This window comes from Seriola dumerili, unplaced genomic scaffold (assembly GCF_002260705.1).
Source record: "Seriola dumerili isolate Sdu_G_001 unplaced genomic scaffold, Sdu_1.0 BDQW01000120.1, whole genome shotgun sequence".
In the NCBI taxonomy this organism is placed as follows: domain Eukaryota; kingdom Metazoa; phylum Chordata; class Actinopteri; order Carangiformes; family Carangidae; genus Seriola; species Seriola dumerili.
The window spans coordinates 866389-885287 of NW_019174375.1; the positions used below are offsets into that span (position 1 = coordinate 866389).

Genomic DNA, 18899 nt, shown 5'->3' on the forward strand with positions numbered 1-18899 from the left:
TATAGGAGTTTTTAAAAAACTAATTTCGGGGCTCCATTTACTCTTTCATCCCCGAGCGCAGTGTAGTCACGGCAGGTCTGAGCTGGACAGGTGAGTGTGTTTACAGTATCTGTGCTTCTGCTGCCACCTGGGGAAAATTTCCCTTGCATATAGCCTGAAGTTCGGTTTCCTATGTCTGGCTCCTCCCCTGATTGTCACGTCCAATCAGATTCAGGTTTTAAAAAATGTCTGAATTTGTACTTGTAACAGAGACAGTAGAGAAACTGTATAGAAGAGCTTTTTCTGGACAGGTGAGTGTGTTTACAGTATCTGTGCTTCTGCTGCCACCTGGGGAAAATTTCCCTTGCATATAGCCTGAAGTTCGGTTTCCTATGTCTGGCTCCTCCCCTGATTGTCACGTCCAATCAGATTCAGGTTTTAAAAAATGTCTGAATTTGTACTTGTAACAGAGACAGTAGAGAAACTGTATAGAAGAGCTTTTTTATCTTTTTATCTTTTATCTAGGAGAGGGCGATCTGTCAAAAACATCATAGTGACAGCAATCTTTTTGGGTAGAATCGCAATCCTAGACCTGCATTCTGTTTCCGCTCCGATTTTATTGTGAAAGTCCTGACCGGAAGCTGTAATTCGTATTTTCCGCCATTGTGACGCCGTTTTACTGGCAATTTTTGACCCACAATGCTGTTTACAAATCGTGCCACTACCATAGACCGTATATAAAAAGGCTACTACCAATCTCACTTTTTGCTTAGTTTATATGGAGTATTCGTTTGGACTGCGCTGATATTCCCGAGGTGCTATATGTATTTAGAAAGTTAAGTCGCTGCTAACTAGCTAGCCTCGGTTAGCCACAGCTCGGGTTGTCTTGCCTGTAGGCAGGTCTCTGGTCCCGCTGGCAGACTCTAACTCCGCCATCTTGGACTGTAGATGATGACGGTGGTCCTTGTTCTGCTCAGGTGGAGAACTGTTTATAAACAGTCAAGCTCTCCTCTGCTCTGTTTCTTTCCCACCCCCTCCACATTTGTCATAGGTGATGGCTTGTGCTTGTTCTGTTTACTTTTCTTATGCTGTTATTCCTATGACTCTGACAGAGACGGGTCTGGGCCAAGAGATCTGGTGTTCTGATGAAGGGTAAAGCTGCAAACATGAAGCCCAGGAAAAAAACATCAACACAAAATCCATAGACTTCAACTGCGAGTGAAATAATGTTCATAGTTGATCAGCTGCTGAAAAAATCCATAAATAGAAACATAGAGTTCATTCATTAAGTCTGTACTGTCTGTCCTGAAGCTACACATCACGGACAATCCTCAAATGGGGATAATCCATAGATAACACAAGGGGCACTGACTTTGTGAAGAAAGAGCAGTTGTGCAGTGCAGCCTGAATGATTAATCGTCATGTACACATGCAGGAAGTAATCCCACTCAACGATGCTGCGTTAGCGAAAGTGCAGCCAATATACAGGATTATACAAAACCAGTATCAGAAACAACATTAAGATGTACATTTATCCAAGGCTGCAGATTATGTTAACTGTTTGAAACTCTCAAGATTTTATACAATTATGTCCAGATGTTTCCATTGCCACCGTCTATGGGATGATGAGATAACACAATACAAAACAAAGTAATCCCTGTTGATTTAGTGTTGAATTAGTTCTTAGCACATTGACACTGCTGGAGAAATTTGTGACTGACAGTTCAACAACAACAAAAAAACAACAAAAAGAGAATATTTATTTTAATTATTTTTGAATGAGGCAGAGATTCTGACAAAAAACAAGTCAAGGGATCAATACATTTGTACATTGACAACACTAAGTCTTCTAATCATCAAGTAATTAAAAGACACTTTAAATCTAAATCAAAGTTTTAAAAATCACTAAATGTTTATTATAATCAAAACTTAAAATTGCCTTGGATGTTTTTACTTCCTGTTTGCAATTGTTTGTATTGAAAGTACAGATCTTGTCAAACTTTTGATAAGAAATTTAGTATTAAATTGTCTGAGATCTCTGGAATTTCTGTCATCACTGATTAATACAAATTCTACGATAATTTGATTATTATGGATGGCAAAGATGGGTCTTTTTCTGTTTGAAATTCATGTAATATGCTCAAAACCTCCAGTCCAGCTGTTAAATGCACCTTGAGATGAGATTGTTTTGTTTACTTCTGCTTCCAGGGTCAGCGATGAGGTCTTAAAGTTTTAAGCCAACGTGGAGGAGAAGACAGGAAAATGACAGCCGGGCAAAATCCATCTGCTGATGAAGATCATAAGAAATGACGGAAAGCTCCAGAACTGCTACTAAATGAACCTTGAGGTGAGATCATGTTGTTAACTGTCAAATGGGCCAAGTTAAGTCCTGGTATCACCTCCTCCCAATAATGCAAGTGTGAAATAGTAGAAGTGGGTTTTTACTTCGCCTATTCATTCAGATCAAGAGAAATGTAACCAGGGCCTAATGTTACAGGAAATTCATATTTATGGCTCATATTGACCCATTTTTAAAGCATCATGTAATCATTGTTTGAGATATGTGCATGGGTGATGTGCTGTGAGAGCTGTAAAAGCTTTATGTCTAAAAAAATATGACATGATTTGGTTTATTTAAAGCTGCATTCGTGTGTTTTCAGCCACTCGGTCACACTCACTCACTCACAACAATGACACTTGTTTCTGTTTATGTCCACCTGATGAGTGTAAGTTGAATATTCGCCCTTCCTTCTAGCTCTGGTTTGGTCTCCACCGGCAACTGAGAAAACGGTCCCGTGCTTTAGCTGCTAGATTTTCCACTTTCTTTCACCAGCTCCTTGCTAACTTTGATGTTTGGTGTTGGTCAGGTTGTTCTCAGTGAGTTTTTCAGAGCTTGTTTTCTGAAAACTGCTGCAGCTGGAAATAATTTAATTGATACAGGCTGTTTTCGTTGTAGCACCCAATAGCATTTGCAATATCCATTAGCAAAATCCCCGAACTTTCTCCTCTGTTAGGGTTTCAAAACTTCACTGTGAACTGTGAAACACAGCTGTGTTGAGTTTGAAAACAACAGTGATCTGGGAGGACATTTGGGGCTTTGCACTGATATTGGGTAATGCAACAAAGTCATAAAATTGACTTTTAAGCAACTGGATTCAGTTGGCTCATCGACGCAACAGTATATATTCACACTCCCCTTGTGATATACCAGGATATGTAACTGTTGCAATCAACAGCTCATGTTGAAACCTTGTTATTGTCTCCACCACACTGCAGCAGAGTGATATCTTGCTTTAAAAGAGGAGTCTATCTTTCGGTTTGAGGATTATCGTCTTCTGGCTCGCTGGATGTTTTTGTGAGCCCTCGGGGAGTGCAGATGCAAATCTTGGCTTTGTTTTCCAAAAGCACCGCTTGGCTCCAAAGAATATGTCTGTGTCTTTAAAGCCTTCGGAGTGAGATAAAGTTATAAATCAGGAAGACAGTTTGGGGAATTAGGCCTCTGCTGTGTCAGTCTGGTTTTAATGTTCCTGTCATATCTGTCTCTGAATCAGCTCAAATGCATCCAGGCAAACACAGACTCAGGTCAGAAATAAAGAGGTTTGTTTCCGATTTAAAGCTTCCTTTTCCATGTTCAGTTGATCACTTATTGATCTCTACAGCACTTGATCAGACTGGACACCGGCAGCCACTGCAGGCATTCACATCTCTTTCACTTCTTCCAGCTGGCGATGAATAGATAATAATAGATTGAATGGATTGATAATAATTGAGCCATACACTGAAGCGACCTTGCTGTAATGGACTTAGTAGGGGATACTGATAAGTTATGCCGTCTCCACACTGTCTCAGAGCTGCAATTGTTCCAGTAGAAATTACCATTTTGCTGCAGTTTTATTAGCTATCATTCCCTGTGGTCACCCTGTCTCCTAACTTTCTGAGAGAGAGAGAGAGAGAGAGAGAGAGAATTTGTGCAAACATGCAAATTATTTCTGTTGACTGGGTAACAAAATTGGATTTCACATTATTGTTGTACTTAGTCAGCCCTGAAGAACTAAAGATCCAGTATCTATCTATCTATCTATCTATCTATCTATCTATATTTTATATTCTATTTCATATTTATGGTATTTTGTATCTTGTGTAAACCGCCACTAGGAAAACATATTGACACCATGCTGCCAGTGCTGCATGTGAATGTCACCGGCTTTGTCTGTGCACGGTGTCCGCGCCTGCCGCGTGCCTTTGACTTTTAAAGGGAGCTGCCCCTTTAACCGCGCGGCCGTACTGCTCATGCTCGGGGCTTTGTGCCGGAGTTTCCCAGTCAGAAACCAGCGGTGGACCCGAGAGCAGACGGAGACGGAGCGGAGAGAGAGAGAGAGAGAGAGAGAGAGAGAGAGAAAGAGAGACAGAGAGACAGAGGCGCCGCTCCGGGGAGAGCTGCATGCGGCTGTCGCATCCTCCGATAACAAACCCGGGCAGAGGGCACGTCTTTGTCTGGGAACGCGTCCAGCAGGAGCGCGTCGCACGGCGATCATCTGAGCTCCGTGGTTTGATTTGATCTCCGGGATTATGCTCTTTGACGTGGAGGGAGCATCATCCGGTCACGGTCGTGTGTTTACATCGGAACCCTGACCACAGCAGAAGTTATCTGGAAGACTTGTGTGGACGCGCCGCAGAGCACGGAACTGGATTTTTTTTTTTTTTTTTATGTTTCGGTTGTTCAGAGCGGATGATTGGAAATGCGTTCACCTTGGTTTTAAGGTGTAAACTGTTTCCATCAAAGTTACATGTCTTGCTCCCGTCGCGCGCCTCTGACAGTGCGTAATTACTGTTTTCCTGCGCCTCTTCCTCGGGCGTCACAGGTAGGCTGCTTGAGCCTACAGACACCGCTGCTGATGACAGCACATCACCGCACAGCGTAAGGTGACAGTTTCGGTCTCTCCGTCGTGGCTGCAGCCTCTCAAACAGACACTCTTCGTCCATCATGGATGATGCTGGTGGGATGCATCTGTGCACCTGGACCAAGTCGACCAGGAAGAGCGCACGGGACCTCTTGAAAACATACCTGGGGATATTTATCATGCTTCATCTCGTGCTTCACACGGAAGCCTCAGCGGTGTCCAAGTCCTGCGATAAAAACTGTTTTTCAGGGAAGTGCATGAACGGGACCTGCGTGTGTGACCACGGATGGGTCGGGGATCAGTGCCAGCACTGTCAGGGAAGATTCAAGTAAGTTGGCGATTGATATGACATCCGCCACGTGCCTGTAGGAGTTCAAATCTTACCTGTCAGGTGGTGTTTTGTATCACTGTTGTGTTGAGCACAATGTCAGTGTCAGCAAAAGTAGCATTAGGTGTTTGGACCAGTGATCCCTGATGGTGACCTCATGTTTATTTACAGTGTAATATCACTTATCTAACTAATTTTTTAAAATTTTTATTATTTAATTTGTGGCAAACAGTCTCTTTTACTGGGTTTAGGGAAAAAGAAGAATTATATTCACCTGTTTCTGGTTAAAGCAAAGCTCAGGATGTTACCTGGCTCTGTATCCAGCACGTATGAGGGGGTAATTAATGCCACAGGAAAACATGATGAAGCACCTTGATGTTCTGAAGTCACGTTTTCTGACTAATTCATTATTTAGGAAATGCTAAAGCTGCCTTCTCTTTTTTTTTTGACCTGGTGTAAAAGAGGATACCACATATATCCTTACACACGCATGTGTAGATCATATCTACGCACACATTGTAAGTAACTGCCCAAGTTCAACTGTTTCAGCTCAGATATGCGTGCAGAACACTTTTCTAAATATGACAACATATAATTTTAATGCCCAGATTGGTCACCGCTGTCTGCTGCTCGGGGCGCAGCAGAGTGACTGCCTCTCTCACTGTCGCTTTAGAGTACTACTCACAGGCTTAAAAAGCCCGCTGCGGCTGCCTTCAAGCGCACGCTCTTTAAAAATAAATCAGGATTCGGAAATTGCACGGCAGATATCCTGCCTCTGAGGCTGATTTTGTTGGGGCTGTAAAGCTGGAATATGAGGACGGTTTCGATCAAGCAATCATGTTTTAAAACCAGGTAGAGGCTGAATTTGGCCGCCGTGTTCAGAGGACTGTGACCTCGTCATTGGTCTGGCTGATCTTCAGTCCAATCATCCATCGTTGCAGATTCTGATTTGAATTTCAGAAGTAACATGACTTTCTGTTTGAGATTGGGCCGTAAGCTGCTCTTCAAGATGTTTTCAAACACAGCAGCTGTACTCAGACACGATGAGCTTTGTTTTGCTGTGTCCAGGCAAATCCAAAGGAAAGTCAGTGACGCAGACACTGAGATTTCAGTTCATTACAGTGATTACCTTCCACACTGCAGTGATGCATGACCACAGACAGTGTCTCCTCTCTAATTTTGTTGCTGTGGTAGAAAGTTGAGCCAACAGGTTTTAAAAATCCTCCATGGAAGCACTTTAAGTCCTTTAGACACGAACTTTCAGACCGATGGTTTCTCCGACTGCCCGTTCAGGAACGCTGTTGAAGTTCGCTGGCGCTCTGACGGAGATGATGTGGATGAAACGGACAGCTAGCAAGTTTGTTAGCACGATAAATTCCCTCTTATTTTCATAAAATATAGACAACACTTCACCAACTCACCTGGAACACCTGCAGCGTCAGACACCTTTTTTTTATTTAAGGCTACATCCACACAGTGTCTTCAAACCAGAACAACCTCCGTCCAGATGACGGTTTTAGCTCCGTCCATATTAACACACCTGAGAATGCCTTATGTACCGCAGGCACGAGCTGGCGTAAACAGGAAGCAGATTTCCTTTTTTTTCCCAACGCCCCCACACCGCTGCTCTAAGAGACGCCGGCTCACATGGAAAATGAATGACTTCCTGTCACTTTGATGTTCTTGCAGCAAGACCTTCACAAGAACTGTCAACATGGACGAGCAGCAGAGACGTGCGTGTAAATGAGTCAGCATTTTTTTCTATGTGCCAGAAAGTGCTACTTCACTTGAATCGTATTGGGCAGATTCTTTCTTTATGGACAAAGGCACCAGTGTGACACCAGCTCTTACAAAGTGTTGCATTGTGGGTTGTTTGTAGCTTCGGTGTTGCTAAGCTACTGAGTTTCTTCATGTGCATCTTTCACAGTTAATCCCAGGGAGGTTTCTATATGGGCAGTATGGTACATACTGCAATTGATTTTTCTGATTCCCTTCCTTCCTTTCTTCTTTCTCTGGGGCATTATTCACCCCTCATATCCTCCAGGGAGGATGACTTCACCTTGTCACAATCACACACAGCCCAGCCTGCACATGTATGGATGGAGAGATGGCGGGACTTCAGTCTGGTCTTTTCTTTACCCGAGGATCATATTGATTTCTCGGTCAATGTGACTGTTGGCGAGCGAGCGCGAACACAACAGACGAACAAAACCACAGGGATGAGCCTTTCCTCTCGTGGCTGCCCAGTGTCAAGTTAGCCTGCATTAATACTGAGTAGCCCTTACACACACACACACACACACACACACACACACACACACACACACACACACACACACACACTGTGACATGATGATGAGTTCTCGGGAAAAAAAGGTGGGATAACTGTGGAGTTGAATAGACCCCCCTTGATGTGTGTATAAGCCTAAAATCTATATTTGGAGCAGTTTGATTGTTTTTTACAGTAAAACACCCTTGAGATGCTTCGGCTTATGTCTCAAGACAACACAGCACATTTCACAGAACGGTTCAATACTTTGCACCGTAAGACGGAAAAAAAGAAAAAAGTCTCTACAAATTTCAGTTTTTGACTCGAGTGACGGATTCATTTTCACAACGTCATATTTTTCCAGTGTTAGAAAATTTAAAATTGCAGTTAACAATTGTTAAACCTAGAACTAGCATAGCGTGGGAGTAATGTGTTATTCCTATAAACAATCAGGTATCATGACAGCATCCACACTGATTTCTGATCTGTTTTGCGTTTGCACGAGTGAGAGTTTACGTGAACGGGGAATAGTCGTGGTTCATGATGAGGTCAGGAGGAAGCGCAAAATTGTTGTGGAAACAAAAATTTGACACAACACCAGCAGCTACAGGAAGTTCAGCAGGAGTCACAAGCTGCTGAGCTACATATTTATATGCTTCCAGGTTCGGTGCGTCGGTTGTAAACTTTAATGGGGCCAGATGATGAGCTGCAGCTGACAGGTTCTCACTGCAGCTGGATCACATCACTGTCATGTGGAGCATCACTCATACCTGCGTCAACGGCTCCGACAGCTACTGCTAATCATGTATTATGGGATGTACGGTATCCAATCTCTTCAAGATATGTAGTTCACCTGAATCTTGCAAGGTTTTTTTTTCTGGTCTGCATTTGTGCTTCCTGTCCTGCTGATGTCACAGTGGTGGGTATTGTAATTACCAGTTTCACCAGTTCATTGATATCGTTCACGTCAGCATCCGTGTCTCAGGTGTGACGGGGGTTTTTTCTGACTGTTCTGATATATTTTACTTGTTTGTAACCCTCACGTGACCTAACTTAAGGACGCTCTTGTAACCATGGGAATTTCCCCCTCGCAGCCGTCCGTTCTCACAGGATTTACCTTCATCCGGCATCATGCTCACGACCAAGTGGACTTCACGGTAGGAGTGGACAATCTGACGATGAGTCGTACAGGCGCGATGGGAAGCGAGATCGGTTGTGACACAATTCGTAAAGAGAAAACAGAAGCATTGTGGGCGAAGAGTCGCAGCGAGAGTGACAGAAAGATACGAATCACAACATCTGGTCTGGACTTTCAGAATAAAATCAGAGCGGAAACAGGATGCAGAGGTTTGTGAGTTGGGCCTTTTGAGCTGGAGTGACAGAAGTCATGTGATCAACTAAACCTGTGGAGAGACTTGCTATTCAGATTGTGGATTGTGACTCTACCTAAAAAAGATTGAGATATAATCTGTTAGCCAGATCGCCAACCGCAGTTTTACCTGCAGGTTTTTTTAAGATGACGGTGAGTTTGTTTTTGTTGCAGTACCGTGTTTGGCCACTGGAGAACACTAGCAGCAAGGATAACTCCGTGTTTGGGATACGTCTGTTATGCTGGTGGGTGGTACTGAGCCGTACGCCCGACATACACGATGGGATGTAACGTTCAGTTAGGGGAACTTTTCGAGAAGCTGGGTGTGTTCGGATGTAAAAGAGATAATATTCATCTGGAGGGTTGCCACCTTTGATGTGTTTAAAATACGGGACGGGTGGCAACCCTATTCACCTGTTTGAAGAGCCGCAAAATCAGGTCGCCGCCTCCTTCCACAGGCAGGAAATCCAGCGCATTCGTATTCTTCTTCTTCTTTGGCAATTTCGGATGGCTCCGCCTGATGCGCGGATAACGATACAGCGCCGCTACATTGCCGTAGTGGCGTACAAACGTCACATCCACCGAGTACCTAGAAAACAAGTGCTAGAATTTTGTCTATGCAGGAATAAAACCCTGCTGAACATATGGATATTGAACTGAAAGCAATGATGCATTCTGGACTCACTTCCCCAGTTCAGTGTGTAGTATCTTATTTTCTTTCTGTTTTCACGAAAACATGCCTTTTGTATTAAGCTCGGTTTATTACACATCATCCAGTAATCCATCTGGAAAAACATCTACTGGAGGTTGTTTTGGAGGGATTGTGCTGAAGCTCAACCCCCCCCCCCCATCAACAACCAATTTTGTGGAAACACCGCTGTACAAATAGTTGTCTTAGCTTAAGGCTTCACTGTACTCGAGGCTACACCATCAGCTGTATCTGTGGCGAGGACGGGCCGGCGTGCAGCGGAGCAGAGAAAAGGATCTGTGCTTCAATATCACGGCTGTGTCTCAAAAAAACTAAACAAACAGAAAAACTCAATACTAAATCCTTAGTGGTCGACGGATTGCAGTGCTGAAGCTCAACGACACACACACACACACACACACACGCACAGACACACACACACTCACAATGCTGTGTCTCATATCCACAGACAGATCCAATAAAGAAGAAATAGGGAGTAGATTCTGTTTGTATATTGATTTAAGGTATTGGTGCTCTGTGTAGTTTTATTAGTCCACAGTCTCACCCTTTGTTTTCCAGTGACGTTCTCCCCCTCTCGCTCTCTCTCTCTCTCTCTCTCTCTCGCTCTCTTTATCTCTTCATCTCGACGACAAACAAACACACACAAGTCGCACTAAGACACATTAAAACAAAAAGATCCCGATAAGAGGAGATTTGACTATAAAATCTAATTATTTGCTAAACTAAAAACAGATCATGGTGTGGCTCTTCCACTCTAATCCTTTCGGCTCTGATGAGGCTTTACGCCGTTTCCAGCCGCACCGTTCTCTGCTGGAATAGATGTTTTTAATAACATTAGGCTCTTTATTTTAGAAGATTCTTGCTGTTTTTTGTTTGATGTGAGAGCTTTTTGCGCAGCTTGATGACAAAATTGGTTTTATTGGTTTTTTATCACTGCCTCCTGAACTCCCTCTAACTGTTCTCTGCTGTGCCCTCCCAGCGGTCGAGGTCTGGGTAAGATTAGACAGCTACAACGTTATTGAAAGGCTGCATTGATTAGTTATTTGTTTTTTTGTTTTTAAAACAGAGAGCAGGAGAGCTCTACAACCAGCGCTGACATGATATTGACAAATGCAGTTGTTATGGCTAATGTGCTCCATCCAGCAGACACAGAGCAACATTATCACTCATTTGGATTTGTGTGTGTCCAGAATATTCTCCATTCTTTGAACTCTTGGTTTGTCCTCCACCCTCTCCTGAGAATAACGTCTGGCTCTTAAGCAGCTAAATGCTCCGCTGTGTTCCCCGGCTAGTCTCTAGTTTCATCCGTGTGCTGTTTGTTGCAGAGCGGCTCGTGCGCTGCCAGTTTATCGGAGCTGGTTTGTGGAAAAAGCGTCTGCCTGCTGCATTATCTGTAGAACAGAGAGAGACACAAAAAGATGAGAATTTTCTGTGGGTTCTTCAATAAGAGCGAGAAACGCCATTTGATTTTATGATATTAAAAAATATTGATTCGAGGAGCTTAAAGTGTAGGAAAAGATTGAGGTCATGTTTAGGGGGAAAGCACTGACTGGAGGGATGAGGTGAGATTTAAACCCCTGTAATGCCCATATGCAAATATAATATATATATATATATAGTACACACAAATTAAAAAACATTTCATATATTGACATATATATGTAGCCCATACAAATATGTATGTTTATGTATGTATGATTATATTGTTGACATATGTCATGTAAATATATATCCATCCCAAAGCCTGTCAGTATATGTTGATATTATACAATAGAGTCCAAAACTCTGAGACCACTTTCTCAGAACAGGAAGATAAACATATTAATTAATAATAATTAAAATGTTAATTAATAATAATCAAATTAATAAGGAGTTAATAAAAAACATACATACATGTAGAATTTCTATATGTATGTTGTTTAATAAACCTGCATATATAAATTAAATATATATAAAAAAATCATCATAGATATTTTTAATATATATACAAATTAAACTAGTTATTTCATATATGCTATAAACTTATATCTTATATATATATATATCCAGAGGATGTATGTATGTGATAATATATCCCCTTATTGGTGACAACATCACTCTTGAAATAGGGACTTATACTGTATGTCATATATTATATTTCTGTACGGGTGGTGTTGAAATCAAGCCTCTCCTGCTTTGACACTAAATGTAAACGTTGGCCGTTTAAAGCTGTTTTCAAGGACAACAAACGCTGTTGTGACCGAGCGCGTTAGTTTTAAAACCAGAACTGTTTTTGTGGTTTGTTCATCTGCATTGTGTATTTTTCTTTCCTGCACTTTTCAAATATCAAAATCAGGAATTTCGTGGCTTCAAACACATTCATGAGTCTTTTTAAGTCAGGAGGAACAAACCATAAAAAGTCTGCACGCTGCAGTGAAGTGACACTTTGAGGTAGAAGCTTTTCCTCAGAGTAAATAGGTTACCTGTTTATCCTCGATTAACCTCACAGCGGCGGAGGAGGAGAAGAAGAAGAAGAAAAAGGAGGAGGAGGAGGAGGTGGCTGTAAAACACTCGTGGACCGACGTGACGCAGACGCCTGGCAGCTTCAACAGCAAGGTGTCTTACGTGGCCGCATCAAAGTGAATCTATTTGCCTGCGATTCTGCAGGAATAAACCGCTGCATTAATCTCACTCTGCCTCTTGCATGCTAAGTGCAGGCAGCCAGAAACACTGGAGGCCACACTGAAATGAACTGATCAAACATTTTATCGCTCAGCAGAGATGGAGTGCGGGACTCTGGAAAAGGATGTTGATGTTGATGATGATGATGGAGACCCTGCTTGTTGCTGACATGTGAAGACATTGTTCGCCCGTGCACCAGCCACAACGGAGGGTTTTTTTTTTTTCTGCCTCTCAGACAACCGGAGCCGAGTGAGCTTTATTTATCACACAGGAGCCTGATAAATGGACCGAGGCGACTCCGAGTTGAGACGACGCTCTGCAAGATGGGATTTAAAAATTTACCACCTCTTCATGTCGGCCAGAAGAGTTACTGGCATGAAAATAATATTCTACCTTTCTATCCATCAAAGAGGAATATAAAGATAAAAATACATATAGTTTTTTGTTTTTTTTTACTAACCAAAATGGCATTATAGTTTTAGATTAAAGCCTTCTTCTTCATGTCTGATTTTAATCTGTCTATTAATACTGCGAGCGCGGTTCAGTGCTCCGTGATGACTTTTTTTTTTTAGGTTTAGCTTATAACAATTTTAAGAGGGACTACACTTTTCAAATAAATTAATTACATATTTGCTGTTTAGCTAAATGACTTCCTAAATGTTTTATAAATAGTTGTTAACGAACCAGAATATTTCACTGAATTGGAACCAAACCCACGTCCCGACTGGTTTCGCGTCTTGGGGAATAAAACCCTCAGATGTTCATTATTTGATGGAACCGCCTGGGCTTTTATTTTGGTATTTGCACTGTGACAGGAAGTGTACAATTACATACAGCTGAATAAAAATGAAAAAGCAATTTGAGAAACGTTTACAGTACGTTTAGAGAATCATCGTCGTCGTCGTCATGACGATCACATCAACACACATCACTGTGCCTGTTGTTACCACACAGTGTCACATAACAAATAATAACTGTATTTACTCGTACTTTACTTCAACATTTCGGACTTTATTATTGTCATATACATGTCATTCTGTACTACTTTTATTTCTCCACTGTGGTGTAGCTACTGATATTTAAGTAGAAAATCTTGGTACAAAACCCAAAGACGTTTCTACCGGAGGTCGGAACGTGACCTCCGGTTCGCGGCCAAGTGTGAAGCGGCCGAGGGATGAGATTCAGCATCTCTGAGTCTGAGGTTCTCAGCCGGAAAACGGTGGACTGCTCCCTCCGGATTGGGGGTGAGTTACTGCCCTGAGTGAAGGAGTGAAGGAGTTCAAGTATCTGGGGGTCTCGTTCACGGGTGAGGGAAGGGTAGAGCGGGAGATTGGCAGTAATGCGGACATTGTACCGGGCCGTTGTGGTGAAGAGGGAGCTGAGCCGGAAAGTAGAGCCGCCGCTCCTTCACGTCGAAAGGAGCCAGCTGAGGTGGTTCGGGCGTCTGATAACGACGCCTCCTGGGCGCCTCCCAACAGGGAGGAGCCCCCAGGGTAGACCAGAAGTCACTGGAGGGATTAAATATCCCATCTGGCCTGGGAACGCCTCGGGATCCCCCAGGAGGAGCTGGAAAGCGTTGCCGGAGAGAGGGATGTCTGGTACGTGCTGCTCAGCCTGCTGCCACCTCGACCCGAGCTCGGATAAGCGGAAAAAAATGGATGGATGGACATTTTCTACTGTATCTGCCCGTGGCAACTACAGTATGGTCTGGACCCATCCACCACTCCAGCCTCCATCCCCTCACTCTCCTCCTCTCTACTACCAAACGTCGGCTCTGAACGTCGGTTAAACCCTCTTGGTACGATTCGTTTGGGCAGGTGTGAAAACGGAAATCGCTCTCAGGCGTGGACCAAAACAATCACACCGAGACCCTTTAGAGGAGGTGGTCTCTGCCCGGTCCGTAACGAACCCCGGGTTCGTTAGGGGCTTGTTTTTGGTCTGAAAGAGTTCTGAACTCGTGAGGTTTGACCTTCTTCCTGTGTTCACTTTCCCGCTCCAGCCAGACAATCGGACCAATAAGAGGAGCGAACGTCAGCGTTTGTAACGATGCCATTTTTGGTTTTGAGTCAACAGAATGGGACCAGAGCAGAACACCTGTAGGAGTGAAAACACTTGGCGTGTTGATGTGTGTCACTGTCAACAACACCAGAGTGTGTCCCCATTTACTTTCATTGTATTTGCACAATTTTCATTATTATGTTTTTGTTGTAAAAGTCGCTCACATTCCACCTCGTACCGTCATCTTGTAAGAATTTAATCCATCCGTCAGATGACACCAGGCGAGAGACGGGGAACACCCTGTTCCAGTCTCATCTGACGTATAGAGACAAACAAACATTCACTGGTTAAACCTAAGAATTTCAATCCAAGAAAAAAAACATTGTTCTTTTTACACTGACAAGCCAAAACACTGCGAACAAACTGAACCCGGAGGCTGATGTTATTTTTCCGAGGAATTAAACAAACTGTGAGAAGAAGAAGAAACGTTTTAGGAGAATATCCAGGCGGCGAAGATGCTCCTCTGCAAACATGATATCTGAAAAAACACACACTCATTAAGTTTACAGTAAATTACAGTCACAAATATGCACAGGCAGCCACCGACACTGAGATCTAAATATAAACCCTGCTGGCTGTGTGACGCCTGAAGATACAGAGAAAGAAGCCATCCGAGGACAGAACAACCACATGAGTGTTTTAGTGAGAGTCGGGCTGAGTGGAGACAGAATAGAGTGCTTTTCTGACATCAGAGTCATCATCTGCTGTCACTGGCTTCAACCCGTGTGTGTGTGTGTGTGTGTGTGTGTGTGTGTGTGTGTGTGTGTGTGTGTGTGTGTGTGTGTGTGATTATGCGTGTTTAAGCCTCAGGCAGTGTGCAGTGATGATGACACAGCTCGTGAACTGAAGTTGCCACCGTACTGTGCTGAATAACAGGCATAGTGTGTGTTTGTGTTTGGGGTGTGTGTGTGTGTTAGTGTGTGTGTGTTGGCGTGTGTGTGTGTTAGTGTGTGTTCTGTGAGAAAGCATGTGAGTGTTTGGGAGGGAGGAGCATCGGATGGCCATCTGTCCAGTGTGAGTTAATCCTGCTATGATGAGAGTGAAAGCAAGGGCAACACACACACACACACACGCACACACACGCACACACGCACACACACGCACACATGCACAGTTGGATTGGTGGGTGTATTACATGAATCATAACCCCCTGTGTTCCTGCCTCAGGCTGCAACAGTTTCACAGAGATGAGGGAAGGTCTGTTCTTGTGACATCATCATCATGGGACAGGATCTGCATTAAAAAGTCTTTTTTAAATTCTCAAACTGATGAATTATAACCAGATATTAATCAGTCGTCACTATGTCCTAGTTGGTTTGCCCTGGAGGATAATTTATGTTTGGACTTTTTAAATTCATTTGTCTACATCATTGTTATTTCCTGTTTTATTTTGAAGTAGCTTTCCTAGTGTGTCTCTTGTTGTTTTTACTTCCTGTTTCCCTCACATTTGTTCGTCGGCAATAATGTGTTTCACCTGTGTTTTCTTGTGGACTTCTTCTGTTTACCTTCGTGTTTCTCCTTCGTCGTGCTTCTGTGTTTCTGGGTTTTGTTCCTGCCTGGGTTTTTATTTTTTTTAATGCTTAGTTTGATGCTTGGGAGAGGAACGTCTGGGCTGCTCTGCTTGACCTGCTGCCACCGCGACCCGACCTCGGATAGGCGGCAGAAAGTGGATGGATGGGGCATTGGTGGAATATATATTTTTGTATATCAGGCAGTTTTGTGACGTCCTCTCAGCTGGGTTTAAAACTCAGAGTCACTTGAATCTTGAAAACAAACCTGCGAGCAGCAAGTTCACTGTGTAACCAACACACACACACTTCAGCTACAGCGAGTGTCTGTTACTCCGGACTTCCCGTGGGTGCTGTAAGTCACAATGAAAGCCTTATAAACGTTTCTTTGCTACAAGGCTTTTATTGTGGCGAGCAACCACAGGAAGTATTGGGTGTGCATTAAAAGCTTTCTAGCATTGGTTTTGTGTTTGTGCCATTTTTTTAAACTGGAACTGAAGTGAGAACACACTCAGCTGTGTGTGTGTGTGTGTGTGTGTGTGTGTGTGTGTGTGTGTGTGTGTGTGTGTGTGTGTGTGTGTGTGTGTGTGTGTGTCAGGGTGGGATTGCTGACTGTGTGTAGATGATCCTCTGGGTCTCTGCTGAGACCAGAGCTATTTTCCTGGCAGAGAGCATCACTTTGGAGTCAGACCTTCCTCTCTGGCCTCCGTTCGTTTCCTTCACTCTTCCTCTTCTCATCTCTTCCATCTGTACTCACTGTGTGTGTGTGTGTGTGTGTGTGTATTCTCTGTCTGTCCCGGTGGACACACACACACACACACACACACACACACACTCTTTTCCTTTCATCAGCCCAGAAAAAGACTTATTCCCCATCTCGCTTCCAAACTGTGTTTTCACACAAATGATTTCATCACTAAAGCATGCGCTCGCTCTGGTTCCCTGTGTGTTTGTCTCCCTCTCTCTCTCTCTCTCCATGTGTATGTGTGTGTGTGTGTGTTTGTGTATACACATCTGTGCGTGGTGGGTGGGTGTGTTTACAGCGAGTGCAGGGCCTGGATTGTTTGTGTTCATGTCGGCTTGTTTGCCCGTGTTCTCCTGTAACTCTCCGTCCTCTTCGATTCTGTTTTCCTCTGTGTTTCGCCTCTGACGTGATGTTCACAGTGCTCTCTCCGGCAGGCGGGGAGTGTGTGTGTGTGTGTGTGTGTGTGTGTGTGTGTGTGTGTGTGTCAGTTATCCTGACACATGCTTGCTTGTTCATGTGTGCGTACAGTATATTATGAACTTTTACCCGTTGACTGCGTGTGCTGTGTGTGCTGTGTTCGTTGTGTTTGAGACGATCTCCTCCGCCTGAGGGCGAGCAGTCATTTAACCACGTCCTGTCACATTGTGCCAGGTGGTCAGTTCCTCGTGTTCATTACAGCTCAGGATCACCTGGGGCTGTTGTTCTGCTCCGCAGCTTTTTACCACCTGTTTTTCTTTTTAGCATTTGAAAAGAAAACACGATAACACCTTTTCTTTAATTTATTTTTTTCTGTTAACACAGGCACCATTACAGCTTATCTGTTAATGCGGCTGATATCCAGTTAAGATTAAGATGCTCAGCCTCGTACGTACGTGCACGTGCTTCGCTCTCAGCCGTACGAGACATATGACTTGATTTATCTCAGGTTTCCAGATGCGAATGTGGCTGTGACGCTCCTAAAGCTGCATCTTTACAAATCCAAGAAGAGACAGGAAGAGGAAGGAGGAGTAACTCTGATTACGACCACGTGTATTTTAACGTTGAGGCAAGAACATGATCAGTCACTCATGTGCTGGTACATTCAGACACATTACAACGCATTTCATTCATTCAGCTTAAAGGGATAGTTCGGGTTCTTTAACGTGGCGTTTTAGACACTTTTAAAAACGGCCACCGAAACAATCAAATACTCGTTTAAATGTGCGCTTCATGAAGAATTCTTATCTTCCTGTGAAAACAGCGCTTTCCTCTGGCACTACCGTTGAACGACCATATTCCTACGCACAAACACGCCTACAGAGCTCACTGTATTACGCCGCTTTCTGATCGACTCAATTGACCTGCTGCTGCGGCGTAATACTGTGCGCTCCGTAGGTGAGTTTAATTTTAATCTGTAAGTCGTCCTTGGTCTGAAAAAGTAACTTACAATAATTTATCCCCCAAAGAAACTGGAGCGTTGAAAGAGTTGAAAAATAAAAGATTGTCTTTGTACCAAACAAATGAAGAAAGACCTGCTCAGTTTACAGTGGAGATATATATATATATACAGGAAAAGTTGTACGACACACAGGTCCAAACTCCAAACACCTGACTTGTACTTGATATATTTGTTGTTCAGATTGTTGCAGTGTCCGTCTGTGACTCTGCAGGATCTGTGAGTTAAAATCAGACGGAGGGAAAAGTCTCAGCAATAGAAGGAATTTCTCTACTTTTGGAAAATTACCAAAACACCTGCAGCCCGGCAGATCGAACCTGAGGCGCCCACTGAACAAATGGCTTCTACAAATCCACGCGAATATTGTACATTCGAGATGCTCCGATCAGTTTAGAAAAAGGAGGCCCACACTGCTAAACAAGCGTCCAGTGTCACCGCTGCTTTACCGAACACACAAGGACGGAGTAAGTCCAATATTTCTACCTTAAAATAAACACAAAAACACAGTTCATTCCAGCATCGACAGAGGAAAGTAATGGTGTTAATATCAGTTCGACTGCAGAGGAGATTTTCAGGGGATTATGTAAGTGTAGTGTTGCCCACCTTACCGGGACCTGGGTGGAAACTAAACGAGTCTGCCAGGTTAGAAAATGAACACTGTGACTGTTTACATTCCAGCGTGGTCTGTAACGTCTTACTTAGCTGCTTTGTAGTATGAGTAATGTTTTACGTAATGCTCTTCATTATCCGCTCTGCCTCACACACACACACACACACACACACACACCCTGTGTGTTTGGTGTGGTGTGTCAGTCTTGTTCTTATCGGGGCAACAAAGAAAAAGCTCGACTTTTCAGCACCTTTGCATCTTTGTGGGCTTGTGGCAATTATTGATACAGAATTCCCACCATAATAAAGAATATATACTTTCACTGAG

General features: G+C 43.4%; 1 protein-coding gene across 1 annotated transcript in view; it reads left to right on the plus strand.

The window, feature by feature from the left end:
* Positions 1 to 4782: 4782 nt before the first annotated feature.
* LOC111223898 (attractin-like protein 1) overlaps positions 4783 to 18899 on the plus strand; it is a 243612-nt gene continuing 229495 nt past the window's right edge. Inside the window, exon 1 of the mRNA XM_022748196.1 lies at positions 4783 to 5208. Coding sequence (XP_022603917.1) covers positions 4964 to 5208 — 245 coding nt within the window. The 5' untranslated portion in view covers positions 4783 to 4963. The remainder of the gene's footprint in view (positions 5209 to 18899) is intronic.